This window comes from Chelonoidis abingdonii, chromosome 21, assembly GCF_003597395.2.
Source record: "Chelonoidis abingdonii isolate Lonesome George chromosome 21, CheloAbing_2.0, whole genome shotgun sequence".
In the NCBI taxonomy this organism is placed as follows: Eukaryota; Metazoa; Chordata; order Testudines; family Testudinidae; genus Chelonoidis; species Chelonoidis abingdonii.
The window spans coordinates 12,521,715-12,548,985 of record NC_133789.1 but is presented as its reverse complement, the minus strand read 5'-3'; the positions used below and the strand labels follow the sequence as shown (position 1 = coordinate 12,548,985).

Here is a 27,271-nt window from a genome sequence, read left to right as displayed (position 1 = left end):
CCCCCGCAGTGTAGAGCAGCAGTTCGACTCGCTACATCGACCAGCGATCCAGGGCAGACGGACGTGGCAACGTGGAGTCGCATTGCACCAGGCTTGCGCAGAGCCTGGAAAGGCCCATCCCTCTTCCTCTCCGGGCTTGACGAGCTCGCCAACACCTGATCGAGCAACTTCTACCGTAGAGGGCCCCGCCAGCCCCACCCTGCACTAGGCTCTTCATTGTAGCCTGTCGCGTCCAGCGGGTGTAGGTGCCTGGACTTGTCTTGGGGGCTCTGCTCGGCTTGGGCCCGTGAGCCTCCCCAAAGTCCAGCCTTGACCCCAGCCACCAGCCCAGAGGCTGTGTGCCCAGCCGTGGTCCAGGAGAGAGGCACCGCAGGCACTGCAGGCCCCAGCTGGTCAGGCCAAGGCCGCGGGCTCCACAGTGACGCATGCCGCCAGCTGGCTGGGATTAACTGCCCTGCTCAGGGCCAGGCAAAGCTGTGAGGGGCAGAGAATAAACAATAACAATGACAAAAAAAAAAAAAGACCATGAGGAGGTTCTGGGGAGGGATTGGTGCATCTGACCCCACCCTGACGCCGGCTGCCGTTGCAAGTATTACCTGGGCGACCGGCTCCTGCGCCCATTGGGGAACGTGTGGCTGGAAAACGGGCGTCATTGAGCAGATTGGAGCTCTGCTTCCCCCAATCGCTTCCGCCCAGCAGATGCTGAGAGCCTGACGCGGATGTTAGAGCATTGCAGCAGCCTTCACCTCTTCCAGCTGCACGTCAGCTCGACAAGCGCTGCTGGAGCTGGACGCGGGCCAGGACGACGCTGCGTGAGAACCCTGGGGGAGAGAGGGCGGTACTGCGCTGTCCCCTATCCCTTTCCACTGCGGAGGAGCTGGAGGTTCATGCGCTGTGCCCCGTACCTTTCCTTTAGGGGCAGGTCTGCGCTGCTGCCCCTTCCCTTTCCCGGTGAGAGGCGGGCAGAGCAGGTCATGCACTGTCCCTCTCCCTCAACCACTGAGGTGCTGCAGATGAGCCACTGGCAGGGAGCCTGACTCTCCTTCCCTGCTCCCTTACCCCAGTAGATGAGGAGGACCGGCCGAGCCGGAGGAGAGAAGCCGGAGTGATGCTGGCCCTGTCCCCGCAGACTGCTGGACCATCTCCCCGCTCTGCTACCTGCGAGGATCCCAGCAGGTTTTCCCACGGCCCCTTGGGGCAACAAATACTTGGCGGCGATTCGCCGAACTGTCTCCACCATAAACAGTGAAGGGACTCTGGGGCTGAGGCAGGGCTGGGGGCGGTCACTTAGCCCACTATGGTAGTGGATTGGAGAGCGGGTGTAATGTGGATTAGGGGAACACTGGAGGGCCTGTGACTGGAGAGGGTCACCGGGGGCGAAAAGGTAGGAATGCGGGCTAGACTGAGCAGTGAGGGTGGAGCTCCAGCCCCGCCTGGGGGCGGGTGTGGCTGCGGTGGCGAGGCAGGCCCCAGCTGGGGGCCCGGCTCTCATGTGGCTGCTGGTAGTGGCCGCGCTCTTGCAGGTCAGAACCGGTTTGGCCTGGAGCACACGGAGAGCCGCGGCGCCTGCAGGTGGACGGCTGGGCCACGCGCTCCGGTTCGCGGGCAAGCACCACCCTGCACGTCATCCACCTCAGATTACATCCTGCTGTGCATTCACCGTGCCCCAGGTAGGACCCACCGCTCCCTCTGGAGAGTGGACCCACAGCGGTGCAAAGGGGCAACCAACTGCTCTTGTCCTGATAGAACAAGAGAGTGCCTTCCCCCTCAGTCATACCAGATCTGCTCCTCCCGCCCTGGGCGACACCCCCCCTTCCCTCATCCCTCCCCCCACCACCCAAGCTCAACAGACTCTCATAATCCCATCAGAAGCGAACCCTGCTAAAACAACCAGTGGGCCCTGGACGATTGAGATAACAAAGGAGCACTAAGACTAAATCATTTGCGGACAACTAACAATGAATTCTTTGCCTTCAGTCTTCACTTGCTGAGGATGTTTAGGAGATTCCCAAACATAGCCGGCTTTATTGTAGGTGACAAATCTGAGCATTGTCACAGATGGTGAGGTGTCACTAGAGGAGGTTTTGGAATTATTGATAAATTAACGTTAACAGGTCACCAGACCAGATGGCATTCACCAAGTGCTGAAAGAACTCAAATGTGAAGTTGACGAAACATATACTAAGGTTATGTAACGCTGTCCTTAAATTGCTTTGGTACCCCAGTGACTGGCAGTTAGCTAATGTAACGCCATATTTAAAAAGGCTCTAGGGTGATCCCAAAGCAAATTACAGACCCAAGGTAAGATTCTAATGTTTTTTTTATTTGTTTTTTTTTTTTTTTTATTTATTTTATTTTTTATTTTATATTTCCAGTATCGGGCAAATTAGTTGAAACAATAATAAGAAAAATAAAAATTGTCAATACCATAGAAAGAACATAAATTGATTGAAGACAAAAGTACACCATAGTTCTGTAAAGGGTAAATCGTGTCTTACTAATCTATTAGCAGTTCTCTGAAGGGTCAACAAACATTGTGGACACCAAGGGGGATTCAGTGGACATAGTGTACTTAGATTTCCATGAAAGCCTTTGACAAGGTCCATCTCATCAAAGGCTCTTATGTAAATTAAGCTCTTCATGGATAAAAGGGAAGGTCAGGACTTTATGGATTGAGAACTGGTTAAAGACAAGGAAACAAAGCAATGTTAGAATAAATGGTAAATTCGCAGAATGGAGAGGGGTAACTAGTGGTGATCCCCCAAGGTCAGTCCTAGGACCAATCTATTCAATATATTCTAAATGATCTGGAAGAGGGTAAAACAGTGAGGCACAAAGGTGGCAAAGTCTTGCAGGATAAATATAACTGATCAAAATAGTTAAGGACCAAAGCATCTATGAAGAATCTTAAATGATCTCACAAACTAAGAAACTGATCAGGCCAACAAATGGCAAATTAAATTTAATAGGGATAAATGTAAAGTGAATTGTGGAAAAATAACCCCAACTATATATTAAGTTATGATGGGGCATTTAGCTACAACAGATCAGGAAAAAGGATCTTGCCGTCAACGTGGAGAGTTCTCTGAGCACGTCCACGCAGACGAGTGCAGAGCAGTCAAAAAAGCAACCGTTGATGTTAGGACATCATTAAAAAGGGATAGAGAACAAGACTGAGATAATATCATTGCCAACCTTATATAAATCCATGGGTATGCCTCACATCTTCGAATATACTGCGTAACAGATGTGGGTCTACCTCACCTCAAAAAACACCTTATACTGCACTAGAAAGGTTTCAGAGAAAGGGCAACCTAAATGATGTTAGGGTTGAGGACGGTTCCCACATGAAGAGAGATTAAAGGGTCTAGGACATTTCGCTTGGACGAGGAGTCTAAGCGATGATTATGAACGAAGTAATTATAAATATCATGAGTGATGTGAAGAGAAATAGATAAGAAAGTTACTTCACTAATCTTCCATCTGTCATGGAGTCCCCGGGCGATCTCTGAACTGCTCTTCCCATAAAGCCAATCAAGGACTGTTAGGAGCCTCTCTTCTCCTTTGGGCAACATTGTCAGGGCAAGCTCACACGTCTTCAACCTCCTGAGTGTCTCCGTGGAGCATTCAGCATCCTCTGCCCCTCCTGTGCGCTTCCCCACAGCCGGCCCACCTCAGAGGATCCGGGAACCACACGTCTTGCACCCCACTTCGCAGTCAGACGTGACTCTAGCCAGCCAGAACACAGAGGTTATTCGATGACAGGAACAGGTCTAAAAACAGAGGCTTGTCATACAGTGAAACCGGAACCCCATCGGCCGGGTCCATTCTGGTGGCAGTAGCAGACCTCTCCACATCTTCCAACTTCACTCCTTGTCCCCAGCCAGCTGTCCAACGCCTAACCCCCCCTCCCGCCCCTCCTTTCATAGCTCAGCCCTTTCCCAGCCAGGAGTCACCTTGATCTCGATCGTTCCACCAACACCTTTCATCGCTGGCACCTTTGCATGAGGAGGGCCCAGTGCCATCAGTTGCTAGGAGACAGAGGTCAGCTCTAGGTACACTGGCCCTTTTGCTCTGTAGCAACCACACACCCTTTATCCACCACCTGATACTTAGAAACAGAACTAGGTGACACTAAGGCACAACAGCACTATTCAGAGAAAACATAAGAAACAATCAGTAAAACGCTCGTCAACCCCATCATATAAAAACTAGGGCACCAAATGAAATTAATGGGCAGCAGGTTTAATTACAAACAAAGAAAAGTTTTTATTCACACAGCGCACAATCAACTTGTGGAACTCCCTGCCTGAGGAGGTTGTGAAGGCTGGACTGTAAAGGTTAAAGAAACTCGATACATTTCCTGGAGGTTAAGTCCATTAGTCAGCTATTAGCCGGATGGGTAGGGAATGGGTTCCCTAGCCTCTGGTGTCAGAGAGGTGGGAAATGGATGGCAGGAGAGAGATCACCTTGAATCATTAGCCTGATAGGTTCACTCCCTACTGGGCGCCCTTGTTACTGGCCATGTGTTCGGCTAGACAGGAATACTGGGCTGGCAATAGGACCTTCGGCACTGACACACTATGGCTTTCTATCGTTCTCACACAGCAACTGCGTTCCTGCCCCCCTGGTAGCCATGGAGACTGCTGAGAAGCAGCCCACCTGTGGCCCTTATGGGTTGCTTGTGCCAGAGAATCGTGATGTTCTCTCTCCCTTTCCCTTCCCCCACGGCCCAGCAACCTTGCCCATTGCCCGGCCCATGGGCTAGTGGCCACCAAGACGCCTCCTAGAGCCCCCTGAACTGTACGACCCCCCATCGACCCAATGGCCCTGCCCCTGCATATTTCACTTCTGTCCTCCTTTGTCCAAAGGAAGTTGCTGTGGAGTCCCTGGCCCAGGCCACGGAACATGTTCCTGTCCTGCTGAGCACAGCGCTGAAACCTCTGACACGATAGAGGGCCAGATCATAGACCCAAGAGCCATGCTTACAGGGTGCGTACTGGGAAGGGAACCGGGCCTGGGAGGAAGTGGCCCCTGTCCCTGGATGGTCCTGAACAGCGGCGGGACCACAGATTTTACTTACAAGAAAACGTACTAATCACGAACCTTCACCACCGAGATGATTGCGACCGCCCCTGAGCTAGCCCCTGACCTCGAGCCACTTGTTGGGGAAAAGGTGTGGTTCCATCGCCAATTGGGACCGATGAGCAGGAGCATCCATGCCCAGTAGCAGCCCGCCGCTGTGCCCATGGAGCTATGGGGCCGTTGTGAGCTGGCAGGGTGTACTGACCACGCGGAAAAGCTTGTGCTAGCCTACGGGGGAAGCCCCCTAAGTCGTACCGCAAAGACAAATCGTGCATACAGAGGTTAGGCGCGAGACAAAGGAGAACTGATAGTGATGGAGATGGCTGGGTGATGTAAGTAACACAGCATAAATGGCGGTGGCGAGCCTGTTAACAGCGAGCATCGCAACATCCCGCAAGCAGGGGCGCACTAAAGGAACGATGTGTAAAGTCCATAAGAAACGCACATGGACAGAACAGAACCCAGGGACAGAAGGCCAGAGGAGAATGTGACCCACCTGAGCACTGGAGCAACCAACCATTCCCCACGATCGACATCAAAATGTTAACCAGAGATAGGAGTCTAGGTCACACCAACAGTGTCGCCGGAGGCCGACAGATTCATGAGAAGACACGCCGGTAAATACGAATCGGGGTCTGAGCTCCAAGCAAGGCAGGAGCTTTGGGGCTACGGGGGTGGGGGGGGTGATGGCTGCGGGGGTGGGGAGGTTGGCAGCCCCCCCAGATGGCTCTGCCATCTCCAGGAATTACAGATTAATCTCGAATTAACGGTCACGGCCTGGGCTGAAACCCCAGGAATGCAGACAACCAACATGGCAACCCTGCGGGGGGGCCTGTTCCTCCCCTGGGAGCCCCCTCCCTTTGGGTAATGCACCTTGCCCTCCATGCGCAGGTGAGCGAATTGGTGCAGTACCTGCTCGTCAAGGATCAGAAGAAAATCCCCATCAAACGGGCAGGTAAGAGGCCTGCTGGATGGTCATGTGCTTTGGGGGCAGGGGGGTCTGCAATCCCCTTCACATGAGCAGAGGGGCTCCCTGCAGCCACTTCTGTTCCCCACTCAGTCTGAATCCAGATCTCTGAGGCAGCAGAGCCTGGATTCGGCCACAGTGACTTTCTCTAGCCTCCCGGTTCTGTGCTGCATCTGCATGTTTTGATTAGCCTTTTCCTGCGCTCCTGCTAGTGATAGGACCCAGGAGTCCTGACTCTCAGCCTCCTCTGCTCCAACCCATTAGACCCCACTCCCTTCTCAGAGCTGGGGATGGAAACCAGGAGTCCTGGCTTCCAGTGGTCCCTGCTCTAACCACTGGACCCCGCTCCCCTCACAGGCGGGGACAGAACCCAGGAGTTCTCGTTTCCCAGTCCACTTATTATGGTCACCAATAATGTTTGAAACTTTCAGAGACTCAACTTAGATCCGTATGGTGCAGAGTGTGGGATCCCTGGGAGGAGTATCTGATGAGGAGGGGAATGTAGCTGAAACAGTCATTAAAAAGTTACAACTCCAGACCTGTGGATTCTACTTTTGGTTTAAGTTGCAGTGGGAGAGGTTTAGGTTGGATATTAGGAAAAACTTATTCACTAGGAGGGTGGTGAAGCACTGGAATGGATTCCCTAAGGAGGTGGTGGAATCTCATTCCTTAGAGGTTTTTAAGGTCAGGCTTGACAAAGCCCTGGCTGGCATGATTTAGTTGGGGATTGGTCTTGTTTTGAGCAGGGGATTGCACTAGATGACCACCTGAGGTCCCTTCCAACTCTGATATTCTATGATTCTGCTACTGGCCCTGCTGAGTTAGAGGGTTACCACTGCAGAGGCACTGTCTTGCCAGCAGGGAGTGTTAGGAGCCATGGGAATAGCTGTAACATGTCTCCCTCTCTTCCCCCTTATAGATATCCTGAAAAATGTCATCAAAGACTACAGAGGCGTCTATTCTGAGATCATTAAGCGAGCCGGCAGGACCCTCCAGCAGGTCACCATGCTGTGGGGGGTAGAACGGCAGGCTCGGCTGGGGACACACTCCCGGGGCAGGCTCAGCAGAGAGCACTCTCTTTTGCCAGTCAGTGCGGGGCAGTAGGGGGTACTGTGCTGCAGGAAGCTTGGCAGAGGGCACTTTCCCCTGCCAATCAGGGCTGGGTGCTAAGGGGCACTATGTTGCATAAGGGACTATCTTTCAGCTGAGTGATCTTTAAAAATCTTTTAAAGCTGTTGTGTTTGCCTTGGGCTTTGTCTGCGCTGTGATTTTTATCGGTTAGGGGTATGAAAAAACACATCTCTGACCGACATAAGTTTCACCAGCAAAAGTGATGATGTGGACACTTATGTCAGCAGGAGAGTGTTCTCCAGCCGGCGTAGAGTGGCTACACAGGTTACACACTACTTGCCAGCATAGAGTGGCTGCATTATGTCTGTAGTGTAGACATAGAGCCTTGATGTTCCTGGTCGGTATTATCTTGGTTTCTTGCAGCCCTTGCCTCTTACCACTCGCCTCCCAGTGTCAGAGATAGAACTCAGGAGTCTGGGCTCCTCCCATCATGCTCTGCTCTGATCACAGGACCCCACTCCCTATCCCATGCCTCTCTGAAATTAACCTCACCTCCCCCCCCCCCTCAGGTTTTTGGGCTGCAGCTGGTGGAGATAGACCCCAAGCATCATATCTACATCCTGGTCAGCAACCTGCCACGCCTGGAAGTGGAGAACCTGAAACAGTAAGGGAGGGAGGGGACAGGTTGGCTGGGGTGGGAGGCAGCATGACAGATTCCTCCACCCCCACCCACTTCCCCCCATCAGGAGGCTTCCAAGCCTTTAAGAGTTAATCCTTGTCACTAGGCTCCACCCACCTACCAAACCCCACCCCACATAAAACTGCCATGGCTGATCCCTGCATGTCCCCATCCTGGCATTGTGTTCCTCTGCCCCTTAGTGGCCCCAAGGCTGCCTTGCAGTGTCCATGTGGCTGAGGTCTGCTGGGAGGTCTATAGGCTGTCCTTGGCTCTAGTAGTTAGAGTGGGGGAGGCAGGGAGCCAGGGTGCCAGGGTTCTTTTTCCAGGTCTGGAAGGTTTGAGAGGGGTCTTTGCTCTGCCATTAAGTCTTCTACTTCCTTGTCCAGATCCCCAGTCCTCTGCAGAGTTCCCTGGGTGAGTGACACCCCCTCTTGTGTGTTGCAGGGATGATTGCACAGCAAAGCTGGGCCTCCTCACTGTCATCCTCAGCTTCCTCTTCATGAAGGGCAATGCTGCTAAAGAATGTAAGCCCCGCCCCTTCCCTGCGGCCTTGCCCTTTCCCTGCAGGCTTCACCTCCTGACTGACATTCTCACTTTGCCCTTTCAGCTGCTGTGTGGGAGATGTTGAGGAGACTGCGAGTTGACCCTGGGTATGTGCGGGGTCTGGGGTGCCAGGAGTTAATGCTGTCCCCTGCCAGGTGCAGGCTTCTTCCTCTCTGGGCACTAGCTAATCAATTAAGGGGCTTGCAGAGTTGGGGTGGAGCAGCAGGGGCCTGTGCCCTGAGGCCATGGTCTTTAACACATTCCTATCCACAACCCCTCCAGAGTGAGACACGAGGTCTTTGGGGATGTCAAGAAGTTGGTGACTGAGGAATTTGTCCGCCAAAAGTAAGTTTGGGCTTGTTGGGATGCCTGGATTCTATGTCTGGGAGGGGAGTGGGGTCTAATGGTTAGAGCAGGGTGGGCTGGGAGCCAGGACTCCTGGGTTCTGTGCCTGGCTCTGGGAGGGGGGTGAGGTCTGACTGGATCCCTGGGGTGCAGCCTTGGACTGTGGGACCACTGTGCCCCTTTAACCCTCCATCCTGGGCTGTCTCTGTTTTGCTGGTGACAAGCAGCAACCCCCTCCAGGTGCTGTGATCACTCAGCACAACCACATGTGGATACCCACACCCAGCTAGATTGACTGACTGCTCCCAGAGCCACTCATGAAGCACACAGAAAAAAGTACCAGAGCCAAATTCTCTCCTCCTCTCCCCCACCTTGCACTCCCAGTCTTGTACCTCAGGAATATACCATCGTGTGCTGCTCAAGATGAGCAGTGCAAATTTATTAATTGGTTCACCACTTCATCAATGGAAAGTGGATCTACACCAGCCTTTGCAAACCTGAGCAGATTTAGCACACATTTCAAGCAAACTCACTGGTAAAGATAAACAATAAAATAAGTTTATTGACTACAAAAGACAGATTGTAAGTGATTATAAGTGATAGTTATCAAAAAATAATATAAGCACCCAGTCTAAACACTCAACCCTATTAGACTGGGCAACATCTGGATAAAGCAGATTTTCTCACCCCACTGGATATTGCAGTCCTTAATATACACGTTTGTCCCTTCAACCTGGGCCAGTCCCCTATGTTGAAGTCTTCAGTCTTCTGAATGTCTTTGTTGCTTGCCAGCAGGAGAAAGACCCAGCATGTGGCCCTGTGTTCTGTTTTCTACCCTTAGTCCATGTGCTTGGAGAACACAAGTCCAGACATGTCTGGTGGGCATTGCTGAGTCACAAGGTGAAGCAATACCCCAGTGTCTCCTGTGAGTAAGTCACTGAATTGTAACTGGGTTGCTGGACAATAGCAGTTAATAGTTGCTTGACACCTGCCTGGATGTTGGTTACTTTCCTTGCATTGTCTCTGGAGAGCTAGTATCTGGGTGCTTCACAAACCCAAAGCGTATTTTAGTGACAACCATACAACTAGTTTCAGCCAGGTGTCCCAATCAACTTAGCATCCTCCTGCCTTCTGGAAAGTTCTTAATTGGCCCCAGGTGTCTTAATTGACCTGGAGCAGCTGCCATTTACTTATCCTAGTACCAGGGATTTGTTTAACCTGGGGCTAATATATCGATCTAGTGCCACTTTTCTATAGCCATCTGGCCTTGCCCCATCACAATATTTAGCTAGAACAGTGACATTCAGTTGATCATAACCTTTCCCCGATACGTCACATGGCCTGTTTGATATGCAATATCACAGTTGTATCTTGAAATGAGGAATACGTATGTATAGAATGTCACAGCGTCTAGTAGGATAGGGAGGTGAAGAGCTAGCTCCCAGCCCCCTGCTCTAACCAGTAGGCACCACTCCCCTCCCAGAGCCAGGCACAGAACCTAGGAGTCATTCTGTCACTCACCCTCCTTACACATTAGTGTCCGAGGTGCTGCAATGGCCCAGCAGGTTGGGTGGCTGCTCTCTCTGCGAGCCTGGGGGCAGGCGGTTCAAATCCCATGTGGCCGGCGTGTTCAGAGCAGCCATGGCAGAGCCCACAGCCTTGCTGTTTATACCATGCCGCAGATTATCTCGTTGCCCCTTCACGCAGTCAGCCTGGAGGCCAGTTCCCTGTGCCGGAGGGCATCGGACATGCACACAGCCTGGGCTGGCCCTTTGCCCTTCTCTGTGGCCTGGGGAGATCTAGCAACCCATTTTCTCTCTGGCAACAGGAAGGAGGGATGGCCCCAGGGGCTCTGGAGAATGGAGAGCACCAAGGGGAGGGGCATGGAGTCTACACTCCAGTGGGCTGTGAGGACAGGAGTAACAGGGCGAGCTAGAACTCAGATGTCCTGAGCCCACTGCTCTACCTACTCGGCCCTGCTGGGAGCAGGTTACTGGGGTCATCTGGCTGCTCTTTGGGAGGAAGTGGGGCTCGGGGGGCAGGGATTGATGTGGCCTCAGTGACAGTGGAAGGGGGGCAGAGATTTGACGGGTTGGAGAAGTGGGCGTGGTTGCTGATTGCTGTGCTCTTGCCCCCTCAGGTACCTGGAATACAACCGCATACCCCACACAGATCCACCCGAGTTTGAGTTCCAGTGGGGGGCACGGGCTGTCAAGGAGACCTCCAAGATGCAGATCCTGCGCTTCGTTGCCAAGGTACTTGCCTGCTGGGGGGGACTCAAGGGAGGAGAGGGCTCTGATTTAGGGGGAGCAGAGCCTGAGCCCCCAAGGGGGCCTAAGCTTGGGTGCCTGGAGATGGGAGTCACTGAGAGGGGGCTGTGGGGAAATGAAGACTAAAACCCTACAGGGCAGGTCTTGGGGAAATGGGGGGACAGTCCCTGGGCAACCAAGGGGACTGAGGTTTGTGGGTATCCCAGGGTATCTACTCCACAGGGGGAGTAGACCCGTGTCCCTTAAGGGCTGCTGCTGCCCAGGCAAGCCCTGGGGGAGATCACAGCCCAGCTGTCTCAATCCCCTCTTCCTGCCTTTCTTCATCAGATCCAAAACAAGGACCCCAGGGCCTGGAGCACCCAGTACACTGAGGCGGCAGCTGAGGAGGCAGCTGTGGGGGGCCTGTTCCAAGACGTTAACACCCCTGGAGACACTGGTGGGGCCAGCCAGGGGGCACGGAGGAGGACCTGGTGAGCCTTATCCACTTCACCCCCAGGTGGTCTGCCCCATGATGCCTTGTGAACCAGCAGACCTGCAAAGTAGGGGAGCTGTGGCCTCTGTCCAGGCGGAGCCTGATCCAGCACCCAAGGGTTCACTGTGGCAGCTGCCTCTGCCCTCCTGATCTCTGCCCTCCTGAGACATGGCCCATGGACAAATGGGTTGTACAATGCAATTTGATTGTTATATATTGATTAGTTGAGCTGCAGAGGCCCCTCCTCACCTTTCTGGAGGGGGGCATAGGCAGCTTGTGTGAACCCCTCCCTCCTGAGTTGCAATGGAGTGGGTTTCCTCTGCACACAGGGGCTGGCTCAGAGCTGGGCACTGGCATGACCTCTGATCCTTGTGTTGGTGGGAGATACTCTCCTATGATACAGTTTCTGCCTCTCGTTGTGGTGGGGTACTTATGCTGATGGGAGAGTGCTCTCTTGTCTACATAGTATGTCTTCACCAGACACGCTGCAGCAATGCAGCTCACCGATGTAGTGTGGTAGTGTAGACTAGCCCTAAGTGCATTAAAAAAAGAACTAGGTAAGTTCATGGAGGATCAGTCCAACAGTGGCTATTAGCCAAGATGGTCAGGGATGCAACCCCATATTTGGCTGTCCCTAAACTACTGAGTGGTGCTCTATCCTGGATTCTCAGATCTCTGTGGGGAGGGAGGGACGGACGGACGGACGGACACACACACACACACCTTGGCACAATGCCCACCTAACTGATTACACTTAAAGCAACAAACAAAACCCTGTTAAATCTCTTGCAAAATAAGAGTTGGTGTGGTTCACATAGTCCTTGCACACACTGATTTCAAAGAGTAAAGTCAGAAGGATCGGGCCCAGCAGCAATGCCTTCTCCACCCAGGCCATAAAAATGATTGAAAAATTGTTTGGATGTAACAATTTCTTTGAGAATTGAACAAACCAATTTAGTTTAATACCCCAGGGGCAGGCTGTGTTCTGAAGCATTCTATAAAAAAAGAACATTAGGTTTGTTAAAAAAAGTAACTAAGTGAACAAACGACTAGGTAAAAACAGAATTGTGGTTAACAAAAAACCCTAAACAAAACACGATAAAATATATTAAACATACATGTTTTCTTCCAGTACATGAAACAGGCAGCACAGCACATGGTGTAATGCTTTTTTACACTCAGTGGAGCTAATTTTTATTCTTGTATTCAAATTGTTTGTTCTTTCTAATACTCAAAATACACAATGCTACTGTATAAGTTAGCATAAGACATTTCATTTGCAGTGGTGCGTCTGTATTTTCTGCTGAGAAAGCTCTAACTAATGATCATCATAAATGAAGAAGTTCTCATATTTACATATGGTGTATCACATGCTCTATCTAGTTTAAGGAAGGTGGGGAGGGGCCCCCAAAATTCTTTAATCTGGACCTGCCTGGGCCACAACTGTTTTGGGAACCAAATATTTTGCCTAGTTCCAAGTCACTTCCTGTGAAATTCTCTCCCAATCTGACACGATATTGACTCAACCAACTGAACAACAGTGTGATCATATCCAATTACTTCAGCTAGCTGCACCATTTGTGGGGTACTATTGTCCACCATTTCAGTATGGAGATTTAAAATACTTGACTAGTTCCTTGGTAGCATGCCCAATAAACTGGAGTATTCTCTCCCAGTGACTGAAATAACTTCCTCTTTTACCATGGAGAGATGTGAAAAAATCACAAGACTATTTTAGTAAATGGTAATCTGTTTCAAAGTCCCTAATGAATCTGATCCACATTCTGTCCAACAAAATATCCAGTTACGTGACCAAATGGCATTCAGGAAAGAGAGAAAAATCCATAATGCAGAGAAATTTGACAATTACCATGTAATACACTAGGAAATTCCAGAGGAGGTTATATTTAATGATTCAAAAGTCAGGAGGACAAATTCTCCCACTGCGTTCTCCTATGATCCATTCAAATGTGCTTCACTCAACACCACCTCACTATTATTTTTCAAAAGTTTTAGCATCATTGAAATGGGGGAAAACAGCAGCCTTTCCATCTGCTCAGCAGGAAAAAGCCCCAAAGTCACTTTTTCAATCAATGGAAACTGGGATTTAAGATCAGAATGATCACACTGGCTTTGGAATCCATTCAAATTTCCCCTCTAGGTCTGTGACACTTTCCAGTGCTAACAAGTCTCTGATTTTGAAACAGAGCTGAGAACAGTGTGTCACATGACACTTTGAGAGGTGGAGGGATAAATTCTAAAGCCCTAGTGGTGATGGGGCAGGGAAGAATTCACTCCAAGGTACAAAAATAACAACTTTTGAGCACCACCTGGAGAAAGTGAGAATAACAAGGAGTGAGACAAACTGTCTACAAAGGGTGAACTCAGTTACTCTGAGAATCACTCTGCTAGTGGGGGAACAATAATACTCCTGGGGGAATTCTGTGCCACTACGCAATGCAGAATTTTGCAGAAATTAATAGTTTTTTCGCATAATTTTCTTTCCCTCACAGAAATGGACTGCAATCCTGCTGGCCGCCAGCAGGAGCCGCTGGACCCAGCTGAGCCCTGTTTGCACACAGAAGACACTGCAGCGGTGAGGATGACCAGGGGAGAGAGCAGAGTGTTTCTGGCAATTGCAGTTCCCTGCATGCCCCGAGGGAAGAAGGCGGCGGCATGCAGGAAACTCTGCACAAGCCTGGGACCCAGCAACAGGCTGTTTCTCCCTCTGGATCCCTGGCCAGTAGGGGGCTGGTGTCTGGGCTGGGAGGGCCACTGCTGGGCTCTGGGTGGTAGGGGGATGGGTGTCTGGGCTGGGGGGCCACGGCTGGGCTCCACAAGAGGGGGGTTGCTGTCCGGTCTAGGGGGGCACAGCTGGTCTTGGGAGGGGCCTGGGGGTGGGTCACAGTTGGGCTTCCTTCAGTGGGGTGGGGAATTGGCTCTTGGCCATGGGAGGGGGAATCTCAAAAAACAGAGGTTGACAGGGTCTGTGGGGTGGGGGTTTTGAGAGGGGTAGGAGAAGATTAAGGACTGTGGGTGTTTTCTTGGGGGTCTGGGCTGGGTGAGGGGGGGGGAGGGGAGCTGGTGTCTGGCCTGGGGGTGGGTCACAGTTGGCCTGGGAAGGGAGGGGAGCTGGTGTCTGGGCACATGGCTGGGATCTGAGCTGGGGGGGGCGGTGCGGGGGCAGAGAAACAGGAACTGGGCTGTTAAAGGGGTTTCTTTAACTCTCTGCTCCTGGGGGAAATTTTGTGTGTGTCGGTATTGTTACAGTCATACTTATTGACAAGTATTTTGAAATAAATTACCAAAATAACTGAAACGGGCATGATTATGTAGTGTTATTTTGACAAATAACATTGGCAGAATTTTAAAATATTGTGTGCGGAATTTTTATTTTTTCAGCACAGAATTCCTGCAGGAGTAAATATAAATGCGATCCTTAGGGTTGTTTGAACTAGGAAGAGTGGTGCAGGTTTGGTCAGCTTAAGCAGAAAAGTGCTAGCTAACCCCAACCACTTTCCCAGGGCTATGTCTTTACAGCAAAAATAGCTTAGCATTTAAATCAAGATCGCTAACTCAAGCTTGCGAACTCCATGGAAAACCCGAGTGGAGACAAGGTCCAGGTAGATTTTACCTCAGTGTAGCTAGCTGAGGTCACCCCTATCTCCCTGTCTGGGACTGACAGACATTCCTGTCAGGAGGGGCACACGCTCCCATGACTTAGGGCTTGGCTACACTAGAAATTTCAAAGCACTGGCGCGACAGCACTTTGAAGTGTGAGTGTAGTCAGAGCGGCAGCGCTGGGAGAGAGCTCTCCTAGCACTGCATGTAAACCACATCCTTTTCGGGTGTAGCGTGCAGCGCTGGGAGCCATGCTCCCAGCACTGCCGCCCTGATTACACTGACTCTTTACAGCACTGTATCTTGCAGCGCTCAGGGGGGTGTTTTTTCACACCCCATAGCGTGAAAGTTGCAGTGCTGTGAAGTGCCAATGTAGCCAAGCCCTTACAGGATATCAAGGAATTGAGAGAACGGACGATGGGCTTCACCCCAAAGAAGGGTGAGCGGCAAAAGCAGGCAACTCAGTTGGAGCGGAGGGACCAGAGTGAAGCAAATAGTGCAAACAGCTTTGAAAGTCACTATGTGGGAAATAGCAAATGTATTATAAAAAAACAAAACAAAACCCAAACTCTGGCCAGCTCTAGTCAAGCTATTTACAGGGTTACTCTCCCTTGTGGATTCTTTGATGGGTAATAAGGTGAGAGTTCTGATTGAAACTTTTCCCGCACTTGGAGCATTTAAAAGGTCTGTCTCCTGTGTGGATTGTCTCATGTCTGATAAGGTCTGAGCTCCGAGTGAAGCTTTTCCCGCACTCTGAGCATCTATAGGGTCTCTCCCCCACGTGGGTTCTCTGATGCTGGGTAAGGTTTGAGCTGTCAGTGAAGCTTTTCCCACAGTCAGCACATGTGAACGGTCTACTTCCTGTGTGGATTCTAAAATGTGTAATGAGGTTTGAGTTCCGATTGAAGCTTTTCCCGCACTCAGAGCACGTAAAGGGCCTGTTTCCTGTGTGGATTGTCTGATGTGCAATGAGGTTTGAGCTCACACTGAAACTTTTCCCGCACTCGGAGCATTTAAAGGGTCTCAGTCCTGCGTGGAGCCTCCGATGTCTACTAAGGTGCGAGTTCCGATTGAAGCTTTTCCCGCACTCGCAGCATCTATAGGGTGTCTTGCCAATGTGGATTCTCTGATGTGTAATAAGAGCTGAGCAGCTACTGAAGGTTTTCCCACACTCACTGCAGGTGTTTTTTCTCTCTCCTGGGGGGATTCTCTGCTGGGTTGTGGTTTCCTGGAGACCCTTGCCACTTCCCCAACAATCCTCTGGCTGTTTCCCCTGCTGCTTCTCTGACCAGTGCTGACTCTCATGACCTTTTCTCTGCTTGTGACTCCAGTGAATAGTCTTTTCAGATCTTTCGGATAACATCCGGGGTGGTTCCATGTGCTGAGTATCTCCCTGCTGCAGATTCTTCTCCTCGTTCTCACTCACTGCCCCATCACCTGCTGCAAGACAGAGAGAATCCAGTCATGAGTCATTCCCTGCCCTGGGGAAAGGGGGAAACAAACCAAAATAATTGCTGGAGAGATGGGAAAAAAACAGGAGCTGACTCCTCCCAAAACTTTTCCCAGAGGAAGGCGAGGACAGGATCAGTCTGCCTCCACTCTGGGGGAAGGGGCATCAGGGAGGAAGCTATGCCAGATGTCAGTGAGGGTGAGTGGGAAACTGACATCCTTCATAAGGACGCATCACATGCTGGGGACAGTTGGCACCAATGAAAGTAAATGAAGGGCAGTCTCCAAAGCAATGGCACCTGGGCAGAGATTCTGTGTTAACCGGCTGGGATCCCCTGCAGCTCCAGATCCCCCAAATCTCCCCGTCCCTGTGGAGCCCATGGAGCCCTCAGTGTCATCTGGCAGAGGACACACCATACTGCGATTCTCCTCAGGCTGACACTGCTCTCATTATTAGTACTAAACGTCATGTAAAGTATCCTATGCAAACAGGTAACATGCCTGGCATGAATAGTACTGTGTGCTACACGTACTGCTCATGTGCAAGGAATTATAGGCATGTGCTGAAAAGGTTTCTAAATGTGTTTTATAAGCAGTGCATACGCCCAGCCTGCCCCAGAAAAAGAAATGCTGTTTTCCTGTGTCTCCAATGGAAATTGAACCAGGCAGTTCCTGGGAGGACAAAGAAAAGCCATCTACATATAACATATACCAAACCCTCAAGCTAAACCACGTGTGGGGTGGGGGTGGGAGGAGAGCCCATTTAGCACTCATAACAGGGAATGGAGCCTGCACACCAAGGAAGCCTTCTTGGCTCTTGGCACAGAGACAGACTGTGGGTCATATATCCAAACGCAGACAGCCATTCTGGCATCCATTACCTGGGGGACTAAGGGGCAGAAGCGCCCTTTGAGCTCATGCAAAGTGGATCTTTTTGGCGTGAAAACCTGGGGTAGCTGGAACTGACTACAGCTGATCGATCGGTGACTTCAGCCCTCATAGAGATTGCTCCGATCACAGTAAGTCTTCCATTTTTCTCTTATCCTGGCCTTCCTTCTCCAGGCGCAGCCATGCCTTTGCAAGATAAAATCTTCCCATCTCTTTGGAGGTCAGCCGAGTAGTTGTTTCAGTTCCCATGGATATCACTCAGCGACAGCTGCAGCCATTGATTGTCAGTGAACCTAGCTATATGCCCGGCCCATCGCATTTTACTGTAGCTGCTTTCAACAACGATGTCCTGCACTCAACTCTCCTGTCTGATCATGTCATTGGGTCTCGGTCGCTGATTGAAATCCCCAGAATTCTTCTTTCCGCCGCCCTCTCCATGACAGACAAGCTGTTGCTCCTCTATCTTCGTAAGCGCCCATGTTTCGCTGCTGTATAACATTGCCGGCAGAGGTTGGCGTGGGTTGCCTTGCTGATTTTTTCCTTGGAGGACACCCTGGTAGAACTGAACGCATGCCAGCCAGCTTCTTTCTTTGCAATAGTTCGCCTTCCTGACCTTGGTGTGTGTTGATTTTTTGGCCCAAACAGATGTATTGCTCAACAACTTCTATTTGTTCCCCCTTGACTATTATTTGGGCTTTGGCCAAGGCCTCAAACCGCATAAAATTAATTTTGGAACGGTTCATTTTCAGTCCCACTTGTCTGCTTTTTGTGTTGAGTTCTCACAGCATTTTCTGTAGTTTGATAATGTTTTTGGCAATCAGCACAATATCATCCATGAATCTGAGATTGTTTAACTGCTCTCTGTTGACGCTGGTTCCACCGTTCCAGTTCATCCACCTCATTACCATTCTGAGGCAGGCTGTATACAATGTTGTCTATAAATATATGTCAAGTGAAGTATTTTATGAAAGCCCGTAATGCTCTGAATGTTATGGACAGTAGCGTCTGTACACACAGTCTGCTTACGGCTAGTGCTGGAGCGGCCCTGGAGCCAGTTGCTGCTCGTTGGGCCCCAGCAGCTGGCCCCAGGGACTACCCAGGCAGCAACCAGTGTGGCTGGCCCTGGGACTTGCCTGAGCACTTGTCTGGGGGCCACCGGAGCAGTGGCCCCGGGAGCAGACAGAGCAGCCACTGCTCAGTGGTGCCCAGCTGCTGGCTCCCCGGGGGGTCCCAGCTAAGATTTAATCGGGCGTTTAAGTCACAGGCCATGAATTTTTGTTTATGGCCCGTGACCTGTCCATGACTTTGACTAAAAATACCCTGTGACTAAATTGAAGCCTTAGTCATGGTGTCCAGGGGGCTCAGGAGAGGCAGTCGTGGAGGGCAGGAAATACTGGAAGCTTTATTAGGACCTAAATAAGGAAAACCTCATTGCCCCAGGCCCTGCACACTTTTATCCCTCAAGGCCAGGAATTCTCTGTCAGCCTCTTGAAACACACACTGTGAAGGCTTAACACCCTTCCATTGGTCTGGTCTTGCTTTTAGAGTAAATGTAAGAAAGTTGCAAACATTCTTTACGTCAACTAAAGGCTCCCCCCGTGTGAAGTGAGAGAAACACTGATCTCCACTAGCGACGTCCCCTCCTCCTTCAGAGCGAGCCCCACACAGCTCAGTGCCCTCCTCCCGTCACAGCCAGTCTGTACACACTATAGCAGCCCCATTTCGCATTCAGGAACAGTCTAGACAAGGGGTCCAACCCCTCACTCCTGAAACTCTGCTGCTGCCCTGTGGCTTTTCAGCCGCTCATTACAACTGCAGACTGCACCGGGTGTGGGTGTTTCAGCCTCGTCTCACCATTTCACACCACTCAGGTTCTTGTTCCTTTCTCAAAGGGAAATGCACCCCTCAGCTCAGGATTCACTCTGACCCCCCCAGACCTCACCGCAGGAGTGACCTAGGCAGTCACTGCTCCACCGCTTTCAGGTTTATCTTGGGCTGCAGGCAGCAATCGCCGGCCGCTAACATGGTTCTCGGTCTGAACCCCCCCAGAAGAGACAGAAACGTACCTGTGTGGTTCTCCAGCTCCAGCCGCAGAGTCTCTGAGGAAGGAGAGGATGGGAGAGGTGAGAATTCAGGCCCTCGCACTCATGGGCATATTCCTATTGTTTACTAACGTAGTTGCTTTTCATGATGAGATGGGGACCCAGAGCGAGGCTGATAACTCAGGCAGAGCCGGCCCCACAGGGCTACTCGCATGGGGAAGGGGAACTTCCTGAGCTGGGGCTGAGACGGAGCCCAGGGTCAGCGACACACTATAGCCCCTGACTCCTCCTCAGGGCGAGAGTCCCTCTAACCAGAAGGGAGCTGCTGCCAAACTCCAATTCACCTTTGAATCCCAGCAGCACCTCCTGCAGGATGGCACTTTTCAGAGAGAAATCGCTGAGTCTCTTCTCCAGCTCCGCAAACCCCGGCTCTGGCTTCTGAAACGGTCCATCCTCCCTGCTGGGGAAAGCAGGAAGGGTGAGACATGGGTCCGATTCCCAATCCCAGAAACCCCCAAACTCCAGAAAACCTGCATCTGAGCTTTATCGTCTGAGATGTCACCTGCCCACAGCCCGGTGCACTCCATGGGCCCAGAGAGATGGGATGTGGGGAGCCATTGGGGCCCGGAATGGAGACAGGTTCTGGTGCTTTCGCTGGGACACACTGGGGTGCTGAGCCACCCTCCACCCTGCGTTATTCCAGTAACAACTGGCACCAGCATTGGGATATGTGGAAAGGGAGGAGACAGAGACCAGAGAGTGGGCATGTCCCATGTGCTCACAGGGGGGACAGACAGAGCTCAGGTCTTCCCCAGGGATTGAACTTGGACCATTTAATGCCCAAAGCCTGGAGAACTTCAGCTAAAGCAGTGACCCCCAGGGTGTCAGCCCCACTGGTGGAGAGGTCTGTATCCCACTTATCATCATTGTCCTTAAGCTGGGGCATAAACTAGGGACACCCAGGCACAAAGAGCCGGGGGGAATCTGCCCTTTCTATAGAAAGCTTTTAATTACTGTTAGTTATAAAGTACTTCATTGTCACAACTTTTTTCACTCAAAAGGGAAAACAGCCACTTGTGCTATTTCTACCCTGTTTCCCTGCCTTCCCCCGCACCCCCCTCATCCTTGACTGTGTGTCTCTTCTCTGTTCTTCCCTCCCTACAGCAACTCCCTATTCCTACCTCTCAAGGGCTTCACTCCTGTCCCCTCCCCATCCCACCTGCTACAGAGACCAGCAATGGACATTCAAGTGACATCATTTCAGCTGACACACCAATGAGATTCCCAGGGGAGTTCACACATCTCTGTGCCGAGTTTCAGGCTGTTTCACAGACTCAGGCCTGGTCTGCACTAGGATATTAGGTTGTCTTAACTACATTGCTCAGGGGTGCAAAAAATCCACACCTCTGAGCAGCGTAGATAAGCCACTTGAGTGCCCCAGCAGACTGTGCTGGGCCAAACAAGGGTCTACCATCGACCTAGCTCCTGCCTGTGGGGAGGCGGATCACCTAAGCCAATGGGACAACCCCTCCCGTCGCCATAGGGAGCGTCTACACTGAAACGCTGTAGACAGGCCCTCAGGAAGGCACCATCACCTCCCTTTGCATTTCAGAAGGGTTTCTTTGCAAGCGTGAAGGCTAGAAACCTATTTTTAAAAGACAAAAACTGAGATTCTGCACACTGTGAACACGTGATGTGGCCACGTAAACCCATCAGCCAGGCTGGGTCTGGCCCACAGGCCCTATGTTTGACAGCCCCCATCAGTGGTCAGGCAGTAAGAGGCTCTCTCCTTCCTGAGGCAGCCACTAAGGAAAGACGTGATCTCAGGCATTCAGCCAGTGTGTCACAGCGCGGGAAGCGCCACAGTCAGTGGAATTCCAATTCTAAACTATTGCTTTCCATGCGAAGGCTGAAATGGAGCCCAGGACGTACCTGCTCTCAGTGCATCCAGCACCCTGCACAGGGGGAGAAAGAAGAGGCAGTCAGTGGGCCTGTCCCAGGCTGGGGTGGCCTCCTGCTCTGCAGGGGAGTCACCACTGGAGCCGCAGGTATTTGGGGAATTTCAGACACTTGGGTTCACGTTCACAGAACAGCTGCCATTTCCCTCCCCCACTGCTATGCCCAGCTGGGACATCTGCCCTCAGCAAGCCCAGGGGTCCCTGCTAGGAGGTCGCCATCGGGGAAAGTCTCTTCTCAGGCACTTTACAGGAAGAGAACATTCCCCCTAGTGCTGAGAGCCCCCTAAGCCCCCTCACACCACTGATCCCACTAGCCTGGGACGACATGGGACCTTGGGCCTGGCGGGGGAGGGTGGGCTGGGAATTTCACCCTCAAAGTGCAGAGAGACATTTACAGGGCAGGAGAGACGGTCTTGGGGTTACAGCACCCAGGACCCCCAGGTCCCAGCCCTGGCTCTGCCAGACTGACTGTGCGACTGTGGGCAGGACTCTGCTCCGTCCTGTGCCTCACTTTCCCCTTTGCACAATAGGGATAATGTCCCTGACCCCACCTTGTGAGGAGCGTTGGGGGCTCGGGCTGAGAAGCAGCATATTAGCCCTGCCATAAGCCAGTCTGACCTGCGGGGATTGGCTCCTCGACTGCTGCTGCCCCTCCTCTCCGAGTAGGGAAATCTCCCCGGACGGTCTGGAGACGCCCTCGTCCCTTCTCCTGACAATGGCTCTGGCTAGCTCCTCCAGCTGGGACAGCAGGAGCTGCTCCTGCTCCTCCAGGAACCCTCGCAGCTCCTTCCACTCCGCAACGATCTTCTGCCTCTCGGCTTCAGTCTGTTTCTGCAACCCAGGGAGAGGGCAGCTCAGTAACGGGAGAATCAAGCCTATGCCCCCAGCAGATGGGGGAGTTATTGACCAGAACACAGGGCTGATGCGGCGGATGATGGGAGCTCAGTTAGGCCAGGAATGGTGGAGGAAGGAGGGTGGGATGAGTTGCACATGGCTAACAGGGGGGACTTTTCTCCCCAAACCTCATCAAATTGCACTGAACCAAACTCTTCGTCTGCCCACCCACATTTTCTCTCCTTCCCCCCATCTCCCTTAGGCGCTAGAAAGGAACCTGGTCACTATAATATCTGAGTAGCCCTTGGGCAGGGCCTCTCCAGGCCACAGACTGACTCTCTCCTGCGCAGCAGCCTCTTGGACCCTAAACACATCATGTTGCTCCCATGTCTGACCCTGCCCTCTCCCTGGGCTCCAGTGGGGATGCTTTCCTGGCTGAGGCAGGCAGCACGGGCCCTGCGTTTGGTGTCACTCTCAGGGCACTCTGATCCCAGGCAAACCTGAGGAGCAGGGGGCTCTGGGCACCTACCAGCAGCTCTGCACTTTGCCGCTCCTCCTCGGTTTTTCGATGACAGGCTAGATGCTCTCCCGGTACCTCCTGGAAGAAGAGGGGGGAGGGATGTTACTCGAAAGAGCCTCACAGCTTCCAGATTTCAGGGCCCAATCCTGTCCTGCACATGCCTGTGCAGAGCCACCGGAACTGACTTTCTTCCAGATACAGTTCAGCCTCAGTGAGGAAAATCTCACAGAGGCAGTGAAAGCAGGACTAGGTTTTCCAAGGAAGACACAGGATACCTTGGTGAAATGACAGGGCTGCAGCCCAGACCTCAGCCCAACATTCCCCAGCCCCATCCACATCCCAAACAACCATAAGAACGCCCATACTAGGTCAGACCAAGGGCCCATCTAGCCCAGTATCCTGTCTTCCAACTGTGGCCAATGCCAGGTGTCCCAGAGGGAATCAACAGAACAGCTAATCATCAATTTATCATAGAATCATAAAATATTAGGGTTGGAAGGGACCCCAGGAGGTATCTAGTCCAATCCCCTGCTCAAAGCAGGACCAATTCCCAAATAATCATCCCGTCGCCCATTCCCAGCTTCTGGCAAACAGAGGCTAGGGACACCATCCCTCCCCATCCTGGCTAATAGCCATTGATAGACCTAACCTCCATGAATGTATCTAGTTCTTTTTTGAACCCTGTTATAATCTTGGCCTTCACAACATCCTTTGGCAAGGAGTTCCACAGGCTGACTGTGTGTTATGTGAAAAAAACAACAACCTGCCATCTATTGATTTCATTTGGTGACCCCTAGTTGTTGTGTTATGAGAAGGAGTAAATAACACTTCCTTATTTACTTTCTGCACACCAGTCATGAGTTTATAGACCTCTGTCATATACTCTGTTAGTCATCTCTTTTCCAAGATGAAAAGTCCCAGTCTTATTAATCTCTCTTCACGCGAAAGCCTTTCCATATCCCTAATCATTGTTGTTGCTCTTTTCTGAACCTTTTCCAACATATCTTTTTTGAGATGGGCCAACCACATCTGCATGCAGTATTCAAGATGTGGCCATACCATGGATTTCTAGAGAGGCAATATGATATTTTCTGTCTTATTATCTATCCCTGTCTTAATGATTCCCAACATTCTGTGCACTTTTTTTAACTGCTGCTCAGAAAACTATCTACATCATTATCCTCCATTATTTTATATATATAGTTGGGATTATGTTTTCCAATGTGCATTTACTTTGCACTTATCAACACTAAATTTCATCTGCTATTTTGTCGTTCAGTCATCCAGTTTTGTGAGATCCTTTTGTAGCTCTTCGCAGTCGGCCTGGGACTTGAATAGTTTTGTATCATCTGCAAATTTTGCCACCTCACTGTTTACCCCTTTTTCCAGATCATTTATGAATATGTTGAATAGATCTGGTCCAATTACAGACCCCTAGGAGACACCATTATTTACCTCTCTCCATTCTGAAAACTGACCATTTATTCCTACTCTTTGTTTCCCGTCTTTTAACCAGTTACTAATCCATAAGAGGACTTTCCCTCTTGTCCCAGGACAGCTTACTTTGCTTAAAAGCCTTTGGTGAGGGACCTTGTCAAAGGCTTTCTGAAAATCTAAGTGCACTATATCCACTGGGTCATCCTTGTCCACATGCTTGTTGACCCCCTCAAAGAATTCTAGTAGATTGGTGAGGCACAATTTCCCTTTACAAAAAGAGGTTGACTTTTCCTCAACAAATTCTGTTCATCTGTGTGTCTAACAATTCTGTTCTTTATTATAATTTCAACCAATTTGCCCATTACTGAAGTCAGGCTTACCAGCTTGTAATTGCTGGGATCACCTTGGAGCCCTTTTTAAAATTTGGCGTCACATTAACTATCCTCCAGTCATTTGTTTGAAAGCTGAGTTAAATGATAGGGTACAGACTACAGTTAGTAGTTCCTTCAGAACTCCTGGGTAAATACCATCTGGTCCTGGTGATTTATTACTGTTTAGTTTATCAATTTGTTCCAAAACCTCCTCTAATAACAGGTTTGGGAATCTCCTTCACATCCACAGCTGTAAAGACCGATGCAAAGAATTCATTTAGTTTCTCCGCAATGGCCTCGTCGTGTTTGAGTGCTCCTTTAGCATCTCGATAGTCCAGTGGCCCCACTGGTTGTTTAGCAGGCTTCCTGCTTCGCATATGTATATTTTTTAAAATTGCTATTACTTTTTGAGTCTTTGGCTAGTTGTTCTTCAAATTCTTTTTTGGCTTTCCTAGCTATATTTTTACACTTCATTAGCCAGAGTTTATGCTCCTTTCTATTTTCCTCACCAACTTCCTCAGTTCCAACCACAATGCATGCAAAGTGCCAGATCTGAACATTGACCCCTCAAACCAAATATCCCCCCAAACCACACATGCCCAATACCCCAGCTCTGACCTTTGCACACACACTGGCACACCCCAAGGCCCAGCTTTAAACCTCCCCCACATCTATAGACCCCTCACATCAACACATGCCAAAGTCTGGCTCTGACTCTCCCACAGCCACATCCTGGAGCCCAACTCCAAACAGCCCCCCAAACTCAAGCAGCCCCATGATCCCCAGCTCCAGCCATTCCACCCACATAACAGCATTAGAAGGGCCATACTGGGTCACACCAATGGTCCACCTAGCCCAGTGGCCGGTGTCAGATGCTTTGGAGGGAATAAACAGAACAGAGTGATTAGCATGAGATCTGCTCCCTGTTATTCAGTCCCAGCTTCTGGCAGAGTTTACGGACATCTGGCACTTTGGGGGAGGCAAAAAGGGGGAGTATGTCCCTGACTATCTTGGCTAACAGCCATTCACCAGCCTGTCCTCCCTGAATTTATCTAATTTCAGTTGTACTTTTGGCCTTCGCAACATCCCATGGCAACCAGCTCCACAGGCTGATTGTGCCTTGTGTGAAGAAGTACTTCCTCCTGTTCCTTTTAACCCTGCTGCCTGTTAATTTCATCGGGTGACTCCTAGTTCTTGTGTTACCTGAAGAGGTAAATAGCACTTCCCTCATCACTTTCTCCAAACCATCCATGATTTGATAGACCTCCACCCTACCCGCCCCCCTCCAGTGGTCTCTTTCCAAAGCTGAACGTCCCAGGGTCATTTCAATCTCTCCTCCACGGGAAGCTGTTCCATGTCCCTTCTCCTTGGCGTCGCCTTTCTCGGCACCTTTTCCCAATTCCCAAACACCGTTTTGGAGATTGGGTGACCTGATCAGCGTGCAGCGTTCACCAGGGGCCAGCAACGCGGCCGGACAGGGAACAAGGATCCGGGGTACAAATGTTGAGGTCCGTGGTCACTTTTCAAGAAACGCTGAATGACCCGAAGGACACAACCCCCCAGGTCCGTCACCGAGCAGGTGATTTTGTCAAGTGTCCGTCAGGCAACAGGGCGGTGCCCCCTGGTCCTCCCGGTGCCGGTGCAGGTGGGTTTCCATCCCGGCAGGGGGGGATTTTGTGGCTCATTCCCGGGCCCCCGACACCCCTTCACGTTCCCGGCTGCGGGCGCGCGGAGCAGGGGTGTCCCCGCAGCCCCCCGGCGGGGAGACCAGAGCTCCCGGTTTTATAGGGACAGTCCCGATATTTGGGGCTTTGTCCTGCCCGGGCGCCTACGACCCCCCACCCCCGTCCCGATGTCACACGCGCTGCCCGCTCACCCCAGTGACCCCGGCCCCTCCCGCCGCGCACCCCCCACGGACCCCCCCGCGGCCTCGCGGGCCCGCCCCACCTGCCGCGGCGCGGAGCAGCAGCCGCGCTGGGCCCCGGCCCCGGCCATGGCTCCTCGGCCGGGACAAAGGGCTGCGGGCGGGCGGGGGCGGGGCCTCCGGATTGGCCGGGCGGCGGGTGGGCCCCGCGAGGGGCGTTCGTGACGCTCGGTACTCCAGCTCCGAAGAGGAGCCCGGGCCCTGGCTCCGCGGGCGAGCGCGGGGGTCTCGGCCCGGGGCGGGGCCGGGGCCGGTGCCGGTGCCGGTGCCCGGGGCTGGTGCGGGGGGAACGTGGAGCAGAGCCCGAGCAGCGGTTACAGGAGGCAGCGGGTTGCTGGGGCCGGGCGGGCAGCAAAGTGCCGCTGCCCCGGGAACCTGCTCCCCGCCCCGGTGCAGCGATGCCGCCGGAGGGAGCTGCGTTAACACCGCGATCAGCTCCCGCTGCCGCCAGGACCTGCTCCGGGGGCAGAGCCCGGGAGTCGGGTAGCAATGGGGGGAGCTGCTCAGAGCGGCCTCGCCGGGACCACGGAGCAGCCACACGCTCGTGCTCTGGCCCAATCCCTGGGAGGCCCCTTCCGTGTGCTCGGCTCCCTTAGGGGCTCGCTCGGTCCCCTTGGCTTCGCCGTCTCTTTCAGCCAAACCCTGGAGCTGCCAGCACCCCTGCCTGGCCCGTGAGCTCCCGGCCTTGGCCACACCGCACCTTCAGCAGGGGAGTGACTCAGCCCGTGGGGTAACAGCATTGGGGTTTATTAGCTGTCTGCAGCACAGGGTAGACAGCCCTTGATTAGCACAGAG

At 52.0% G+C, this 27,271-nt stretch overlaps 2 protein-coding genes across 3 annotated transcripts in view; one reads left to right on the top strand and one right to left on the bottom strand.

Annotated features, from left to right (window-relative positions):
* LOC116840161 (non-structural maintenance of chromosomes element 3 homolog) overlaps positions 1–14,751 on the top strand; it is a 16,348-nt gene extending 1,597 nt beyond the window's left edge. The window contains exons 3-11 of one of the 2 annotated variants that reach the window (XR_012654695.1): positions 5,977–6,040; positions 6,972–7,051; positions 7,693–7,787; positions 8,247–8,326; positions 8,410–8,452; positions 8,628–8,690; positions 10,831–10,945; positions 13,946–14,359; positions 14,560–14,751. Coding sequence is in view for 1 of the 2 variants with exons in the window: in XM_032806591.2 (XP_032662482.1) it covers positions 5,977–6,040; positions 6,972–7,051; positions 7,693–7,787; positions 8,247–8,326; positions 8,410–8,452; positions 8,628–8,690; positions 10,831–10,945; positions 11,288–11,430; position 13,946 (684 nt within the window). In the remaining variant the exon portion in view is untranslated. Of the gene's footprint in view, positions 1–5,976; positions 6,041–6,971; positions 7,052–7,692; positions 7,788–8,246; positions 8,327–8,409; positions 8,453–8,627; positions 8,691–10,830; positions 10,946–11,287; positions 11,431–13,945; positions 14,360–14,559 lie in introns of those variants that run through there. The other variant, XM_032806591.2, reaches the window with a different exon arrangement.
* Positions 12,347–26,555, bottom strand: LOC116840149 (uncharacterized). Its single transcript, XM_075059766.1, has 7 exons — positions 26,482–26,555; positions 22,754–22,822; positions 22,009–22,221; positions 21,365–21,387; positions 19,777–19,892; positions 19,457–19,489; positions 12,347–16,493 (listed from the first exon to the last, which is right to left on the bottom strand). The coding sequence occupies exons 1-7, from the start codon at positions 26,545–26,547 to the stop codon at positions 15,655–15,657; spliced, it is 1,359 nt and encodes a 452-aa protein (XP_074915867.1). The 5' UTR covers positions 26,548–26,555; the 3' UTR covers positions 12,347–15,654.
* Between the last annotated feature and the right edge of the window lie 716 nt (positions 26,556–27,271).

Coding starts and splice junctions, on each gene's coding strand:
- LOC116840149 (XM_075059766.1), bottom strand. CDS start 26,547: ATGGCCGGGGCCGGGGCCCAGCGCGGCTGCTGCTCCGCGCCGCGGCAG. Junction 21,388..22,008: donor CGAGGAGCCAATCCCCGCAG/GTCAGACTGGCT, acceptor CCCCCTGTGCAG/GGTGCTGGATGCACTGAGAG. Junction 19,490..19,776: donor GGTGCTGCTGGGATTCAAAG/GTGAATTGGAGT, acceptor CTCCTTCCTCAG/AGACTCTGCGGCTGGAGCTG.